Source organism: Manacus vitellinus, unplaced genomic scaffold (assembly GCF_001715985.3).
Source record: "Manacus vitellinus isolate BGI_N305 unplaced genomic scaffold, ASM171598v3 scaffold_29_pilon, whole genome shotgun sequence".
NCBI lineage: Eukaryota > Metazoa > Chordata > Aves > Passeriformes > Pipridae > Manacus > Manacus vitellinus.
In genome coordinates this window covers 8550650-8558954 of record NW_021940207.1, presented here as the reverse complement: position 1 = coordinate 8558954, position 8305 = coordinate 8550650, and the positions used below count along the sequence as shown (strand labels likewise).

At 36.2% G+C, this 8305-nt stretch overlaps 1 protein-coding gene across 2 annotated transcripts in view; it reads left to right on the top strand.

The window, feature by feature from the left end:
* Positions 1 to 935: 935 nt before the first annotated feature.
* Positions 936 to 8305, top strand: part of U2SURP (U2 snRNP associated SURP domain containing) — a 35763-nt gene continuing 28393 nt past the window's right edge. For both annotated transcript variants that reach the window (XM_018074894.1, XM_018074893.1), the window contains exons 1-5: positions 936 to 979; positions 3815 to 3913; positions 5010 to 5124; positions 5526 to 5659; positions 7624 to 7691. In XM_018074894.1, the coding sequence (XP_017930383.1) occupies positions 3821 to 3913; positions 5010 to 5124; positions 5526 to 5659; positions 7624 to 7691 (410 nt within the window). In that variant the 5' untranslated portion in view covers positions 936 to 979; positions 3815 to 3820. The remainder of the gene's footprint in view (positions 980 to 3814; positions 3914 to 5009; positions 5125 to 5525; positions 5660 to 7623; positions 7692 to 8305) is intronic.

Here is an 8305-nt window from a genome sequence, read left to right as displayed (position 1 = left end):
CTGTAAAACATAGGAATGTACTTATTGAAAGAGAAATGCCTGAGCTGATGAATAGGGATGCAAAATGAAAACAAGGTCTAGTAGATTATTTTCTAGAGTAGCATTTCCTGCTTGTTCGTTTTGGAAGACTGGAGATGAGCATCATATGTTATTATTTCTGTAGAAACTGTAAGTTCCTGGTAACAAGGAGAATTGCTGATGTTCTGTAACTAATGAAAGATTTCAGCTAATGGAAATCTTTTATTTTGACTTAAAAAGCAATTGAGATATGAATTGTGCATCAGGCAGTAATGTGTTAATAGTAGATGTTATATCATTGAGGGATTTGTTATATCAGTTTTCTGGGATTTGGGCATTACATAATTTAAAAGTGTGTTCTCCATCAGTTAAGCTCATTTAAAAACCTGATTTTGTATATGCTGGTTTACAGTGTAAAGCAATAATGTCAGTTAGTACATACTCACAAATTGGACTTAAATTAGTGTTCCTGAGGTGGCCAGCTTCCATCTGTATACAATATACTAAGATCAGTTTGGAAATTATTTATAGTAAGCAAAAAGTAATCAAGCACTTGATGTAATCTTTAACAGCCTTTAATGGCAGTTCTTGCAGATGCAATGTAACAAACTTTTTTTTTTCCTTATAGTGCTGTTAGTGGTGTGTTTATAAAATCCAGCTGTGGAAATTTAGATGTTTTTAGTGGTAACAAGAACAGTCTATCTTTAATACCTTATTTACCTTATATTGACATTGTTCCTGATGTGACCTGTTCAGATATATCATTAAAATACATTAAATATATCTTTGTTCTTGTGTATTTGGATGTTGAAATTGAAATGAAAATCACATTCAGGGAACTGAATAAAAAAGCCCTGAGGTTGTTTGTCTGTTACTTGTTCTGTGCCTCACCTGCTCTTCATTCTCTCTTCAGGGCAGAGGGCCAGATGCAGTACACACCACTGGATCTGCTGATTCACATGTAAGTCCAAAATATTTTAAAACAAACAAACAAAAAACCAAAACCAAAATTCCAGTGAAACCCACAAACTCAAAATAGGCCTGTTTTTAAAGAAAACTCCTTGCTGCAGGCAGAGCCTGGTGCATTGGATATGTAACCTGTAGGTGTTTGCAAATGAACCATTGATTTTCATGTTTAAAAATATTCCTTGAAACTTTCAAAACAACCAGCAGTGTAGGAAGCTGTGCTGCAGGGTATTGCATTCAGAATAGATCCTTGGACAGGAAGGAGCTGTAAGGACTCTCTGTAGGTTTGTCTCTTACACTGAGGAATAGCTGAAAATAAGAGATGATCAGTGTAAGAGTCAGGATATCGAAGAGCCTTTTTGCATACAGTTGGCTTCTCAAAGGTGAGTTAGTATGGCCCTAATTCCATCCTTTATTTTGCTTTCTGATGGAATACACTTAGAGCAAAAGGTTAGAGAAATTCCCTGATCTCACTGGCCACCCCACCCCCTACCCCCTGGGTAGAGAGACCTTTGCCTGGTTGTAGGGTTGGCATTTTGCATGAAGACCCATCTATTTCTGAGCTAAAATGAAAATAGGCAGGAAGAGCCAAACAGAAAGTTAAAACCAGACAATTCATTCTGTGGTTTGGATTTTCTTCAAAATTTCAGTTTGATTTTGTGTATGCAAAAGTCAATTACCAGCTGTTAAATTGCCTGTAAGATAGCATTATTCAAGTGGTGATAGCAGACATATTTCCTAAAGAAGTAGGTCATTTTATTGATTTGCTTTACTTGCTACAATTTGGAAAATTACCCTAAAATCTCTTTTGAATGTTTTGTGCTGTTGAAGGAACTGGGACTTCAGTACTTTGTGCCACTTCACAGTCAATGCAGTGTTCTGTTTAAGGAGTTTGCTGTCATACAGATATTTGATTACTCAGCTGCAAGTTGTTTCTTTGCTTCTGTCATTTGCTTTACCCTTTTCTTGGTTTTTTTTCCATTTTTTGAAGGAGGAAGGCCTTCAAGTTTTGTATAGTTCTATTGTTAGGAGTTCTGTGAAGCTGTAAATGGGTAATAATAATGTTACAATTGCCTGCTGGAATCTAACTAACATCAGTTCAATCCTATTAACTTTATATTGCTCCAGCCACTTCGAAGGTCTTGGTTTGTTTTTTATTCCTGAGACCCTTCCAAAACCGAGGAGATCTTTAGTGCCAGAACTCTTTTATCTCACAGCTGCTTCCTGTATGTCACTGGAACATACATTCACGTGGCTGACCTGCAGGTATCCTGTAACATTAATGGGAGAGATTATGTTCTGATGCCAGGATAAGCCTCGGGTAGGAGTGTGGTGTTTGTTCTGTCGGCAGTGCTGTGCCATATGCCCATGTTTGCCAAGGTTGTATGTATATTGTTTGTCAGACTGAAATATAAGCTGTTTCTCAGACAACTGGAAAACTGGATTTTATTAAATTTAAAAACACACAGATGCATTAAAAGCTTCTGATAAAACTGTCTCAGCAGCTCATGTTGACAAACATGGTGTCATAAACCAGATAACTTCACAAACCAGGCTGCATTCATTTGTAACTGATAGCTTTCCTTTCAGTGATGAAGCAGGGAACACTTCTCAAAGAAATGTGAGCTGTTTGGTAATATGCTTGGCAGAGATCTAAGAGGTGTTTGTGATACTAAGCAAGGATTATAAACTGGAGATATTTCAGCTTGTTTTTCATTGTGCTTTTTTATGTAAAAAAATTTCTACTAGGAAGCTGATACTAGAAGTAAAACTCTTTACAAAGAAAGTTGTTCCTCGAGGAAACTCTTTGCAGTTGGTGTCAGAAATTTTCTCGTAATATGACAGTTGAGTTGTTCACCTGATTTGTCTTGATGTTTTATTGAGCTGGTTTTTTTTTTAAGACCTGTCATTGCAAAAAGGGTAATTTTAAGCATCACTGTGCACTGTGTAAGAGCACTACAGATATTTTGAAGATGAGGCTGATAGCTTATGTTTTGCTCCTGTGGGTCTTTGTTCTTGTGCTGATTCTTTATGAATTGCTGTGTTAAACTTGGAATTTCCGGAGAAGTTTCTTATCATCTCTCTGTTTTTACTTCCCATTACCCATGTCTTTGGAACATGCTTTTCATCCTGCTGTCTTTCTTCTCTTGACACTTTACTGGCTGTTAACTCCCTGAATAAAATCTTAAGAATTTTAATTCCATACTCCAGAAATTACTGTTACACATAGTACTCCTTCATCAGGGTTTTGGAAAAAAATTCAAAAGAATCTAGGAGTTGAATGGGAGGTCTTTTGTTTTATTTACCTAGTAGCTGAAAACCTCTAGAATGCATTTTCTTCTTCAAGCATTTTACCTTGAAGCACAACTGAAATTTAGCATCCAGTTTGTTGTTCCATTACACCTGTTCAGCCTTGCACAAACATGATTCTGGCAAAAATAGTCAGTAATGCTTTTAGAACTTTTCTTTTTCCGTTGGCTTTTTGGTTTTGTTTTTCAGAAACTGCAATGATCAAAAGGGTACTGTCGTGCAAAGCATGTGTTTCTGAAGGTTTATTAACTGCCTTGCATAGGGATAAGATCTCCAGGTTCTAACAGCAAGTGCCCTTCAGATTTCAGCTGTGTTTGAATGGGTCTATCAGAAGCTTCCTTATTAAACCCAATAGATTTAATTGGTTTTAGTTGTATTAGGTAATAACAACTTCAGAGATAAGTACAGGAAGCCTTTTCTTTGTTTTATTTAAGTTACTGGTCCAGATCAAGGTCAACAGTATCATTATTTTAACTGTTTTGTAAACAGTTTAATGTCTGTTTTCTGACTCCTTTTGCAGCCTCTAATGGAAAGTAAACTTAAAGCCTTCAGTATTGGCAAAATGAGTGCTGCCAAACGGACTCTGAGCAAGAAGGAGCAAGAAGAATTGAAAAAGAAGGTAATGGTGTACAGTGAAAATTTTACTTTGTATGCAGAACTGAAATAAATTTGCTTTTAGGTTGCAACCAGCTTTACCTCCAAATACCTTTATTTTGTTAACTGTAGCTCTCAAAGAATGAGAGTGAATTGTATTTTACATGTTTAATTTGTTTCTGGTATCCATGGCATTAAGATAGAGAGAGGCTTACTCTTTCCTTCTGTGTGAGAAATCAAGTTCTCTGGCTTCCTGAAATAGGAATTACAGTAATCTTTTGATTGTTATATTGCTCAAAAATGGGGACAGCCATCACCTTGAATAATTCTCTGTTCTTCATTTGCTTTCTGTCACTGAATTTCAGTAATTTGAAAGAGTACCTGTCATCTTTGAAATAGGTTCAGTACACATGCTTGTTATTCTGTTAAACATAATTTTGTCTAATGGCTTTATTTAGAGTTAATACAAATCTTAAAATTTGATGCTGCATTTTAGATTACTCAGGAATGTCCAAATTTTAGAAATATGTAGCTGGTGGTTGGTAAGGTGAAAGTTTTGGAAATACTGGGCTTTGAACTTTACACACACAACTCATACTGTATTTCAGTGGCTTATCTCCTACCAGGTTGTTGGAAATACTGGCCTAAAGATCATGGCAGTGCTAAATTCAGTGTCTCAGCTTAAGTCACTGAAGTAACTTGTTCTCTGGGGAATACAGAAAGGTGATCCTGCTGTTGATCTGTGGCCACGTAGGTTGATTGTGATGGGTAGGATGGAATGGGCACTGTTCTCTCCTGCTGAGGTCAGCAAAGCTCCAGGCTCATAATGCTGGTCTTTGATAAGAGCTTTTCTATTTGGCATCTTTTGAATGTTAAATTGCTGTGTAAACTCTTGTGAGGGAACAGTCATATTGGAGGCCTTACTGGCTTTGTGTCTTCTGTGTCGTGTTCTTCCCACATTTCTCAGAAATTTGAATTGCCTAAAATTGAACCTGCTTTGATGCCGTTTGTAGCTTGAATTCTAGAAAATAAAAAGGATTGTCACATAGCTAATTTAAGAGTAACTGTCTAGTGAAGGTTGTTCTGCAATGATAGTAAATAGATGAACATTTGCTGTGTAGGAGGATGAGAAGGCTGCTGCAGAAATTTATGAAGAATTCCTAGCTGCCTTTGAAGGAGGTGATGGTGGTAAAGTGAAAACATTTGTAAGAGGAGGAATCGTTAATGCATCTAAAGGTATAACTAATCCTTTTTTGGGGGTGGTGGGTCATTTGGCTTTGAGTAGAGATGGAGATTGGCTTTGAATTGCATTTTAAAATTGGTATGTTACATCAGAAGCAGAAAAGAAAGCTTAATGCTAAAATCTGCTCTATGCTTTGACTCACTTAGGTGGGCAGTGACGTGACTTGTCTTTTAAACTTAAGAGGAAAAAATGCTTTGTTTTAAAATACCTAATCTTTGCTCTTTTTCTTCATATTAAAAGATGTTAAATTATGTAAAGTTCCTATTATCTCTTTTTTAAATAAAATTATATATTGGATTGAATGACCGAGACTGAAGAACAGCCTTCTTTCTAATGAACAGTGTTGTGCAGCATTCGTTAGTAAAATTTGCTTTTAATTTGCCTTTAATTTCAGAGGAGCATGAAACAGATGAAAAACGGGGTAAAATCTATAAGCCTTCGTCACGATTTTCAGATCAAAAAAATCAACCAAGTCAGCCATCCAACGAGAAGCCTCCATCCCTCCTCATGATCGAAACCAAAAAGCCTGTAAGTTTCTTGCTTGAATATTAACCCCACACTGAAATATTTAGAATTGCTTAGAAAAAGGACCGTGTGATCTTGCAGAGTAGCTTTTCCTGCATTTATCACCTACTGAAAGTAGGTGGACATTTTGCTGTGCCTAATGCCATGGCAGATAAGAAGGTGGTGAAATGCAGAGGCCCAGGAGCCCTGTGTCCAGCAGGATGCACCTGGTGCTGCCCGGCCATGTGGCTGCTCCAGGTTTGTGCTGTGTTCCTGGTAACTGGGACAGACTTCTCAGGGGTGCTAATTTAGTGACTGTTGGAAAGGAACAGCATCTTCAGCCCTGAGAATTTCTGAAGTTTCAGAAGCAGTTCTTGCTGCCATCTGGTTTTAGGTTTTTTTAACTTAAACCCAAAAAATAATTTGACCTTTGCATTAATCCAAGGTTTTCTTGATGAGGTTCTTTGATTTTTTTTTTTTTTTTGTGGCGAAATTTGAGAAGTCTCTTTAGAAGTCCCTCTTTGAGTTGTACAAATAAATTGTAGAACTTGCACAGTTTTGAAGCTGAACACCTTGTTTTTATTTAATTTAGTTTGTCTTCTGCATGGTTTGATAGTTTATTTTTCTTGTAAATGAAGATTTCATCATAAAAAATAATGGAAATATTATGAACAAACATGGTCTTCGAGTCAAGTGATAATTACATATGATTACTGTTACTGCTGTAGATGTGTAATGAATGTCTTGGTTGTCTTAAAGTCTTTTGATAGAACTTACTACAATTTTAAAGCTTAAGTGAAACATGTACCATGCTGCCTGTTAGGGTGGGAAATGAGATGTAATGTGATAATTGTGGGCAGTTTCGTCCCAACCTCCTTCCAGCTTTAAACAACTCTCAGTTTTAGACCAGTGGGGTAATACTGGATGGCAGTTTTGATTTTCATTGTATGTAAAGCTCTACAGTTGCAGGGATGAATTGTAGCATTTTTTTATTATGCTGAGCTCTGTTCTGTCGTATGCAAGTGTTTGTACTGTAAGAATATTACTGCTTTTCAAACTTGTCATAAATACTTATGAAGTAATGCAATCAGTTTACTCACTTGCCCTCACTTGTCCAATGGTGATTGAAGATAATGAGGTAAAAATGATTTTATTTATTTGGCAGACCCTCCCCAAAAACAAAAACAAACAAACAACTTTGCCTGGGGTGAGTAGGAAGTCCAGTTTTTCCAAAGATGTAGTGTGTAACACAATAAATATTTTGTATGTCTGCCTATTGGAAACGTTTTCATTTAAATTTGGTTATATGAAAGCAATGTTGTTGAAGATAAAATTGCACATGAGTTAGTTAAGGAACATATATTACTGTTAAAGAAAAGTACTATTGCAGTATCCATATTCTTTGTCATTCAAGAGTTTTTTCTGAGGATCTTGAACCATTTAGAGTAACTGTTTATTCAGATTGTATTTACATCCAAAAGGAAGCAAGAGAAGGAAATTCTTTTCAAATAGAATGTTTGTGGATAAAATAATTGAATATATATATATGTAAAATAATTTACATATATATGTACACACATCCATCAAATTAATTAGAGCATGACAGATTGCTAGGAGCCTAATTAGCATCTTAGCTTCCAAGTGGAACAAACTGACAAAATACTTCAGTTATTTTAAATTTGGATATTGTAGAGAGTGTTTGATCACACATGCTGCATTTTAAGAATGAGAAGTAACAAAGTTTAGTTTAAACTATCCTTAATTTTATATTTTCTAGCTTTGTGTTTGATAGCACTCAGTCTGAATGTTTTCAAGTCTGTTTGGTTGGTGTTTTGTTTTGGTTTTTTTTTTCTCCTGTAGTTTACTTCGTTTGAAAGCTGTGGGTAAAATATGCATGGAAATTATCTAAAGTTTTGTTATATACTTATGCTTTTTAATTTTGTTCATTTTGTCTTCTGAAATGTTGTCTTATATATCTTTAATTTTAGCCATTGAAGAAAGGAGAGAAGGAAAAGAAAAAGAGTAATTTGGAACTTTTTAAAGAAGAATTAAAGCAGTAAGTTTGACTAGTTTTTACTGTAAATAAAGAAGATCCAAGGTTTTTGCCTTGTTTTACAGACAGTATTTGGGATCATTCTTGCAGAGCTGTTTCCTGAAGGTTTTTATTTTGTTTTCCCCCCAGATGCTTGTGAAATAACTTAATTAACACATAATTACTCCCATTGCTGATGGGCTTGGCCTTGGCCAGCACTGGGTCCGCCTTGGAGCTGCCTGGGCTTGGCTTTGTCAGACAAAAGGGAAGCTTCTGGCAGCTTCTGCCAGAGGTCACCCCTGTAACCCCCCAGTACCAAAACCTGCCCCCCAAGCCCAGTACAGGGAGGGAGCAGAGACTGGGGGGAATTTGAAATATCTGTCAGACTTGGGAAGAATAGGTTTTATCAGTGTGTCTAAAGTATATCCAGAGGAATTCCAGTATGAGGTTGAGCTGTTGTGGTAATGCAGAAATAAGAGTTGTAATTGAAGTCTAGAGATGTGCTTCAGCTTGTGTAACATTAAAACCAAACTGAATAATGCTTGAAAAAGCAGATTCTTTCACTTTTGAATGTGTAATACAACAGAAAGAGTAGCACATATATTGAGTGCAACTGAGTACCATGTATTTATCCTGAT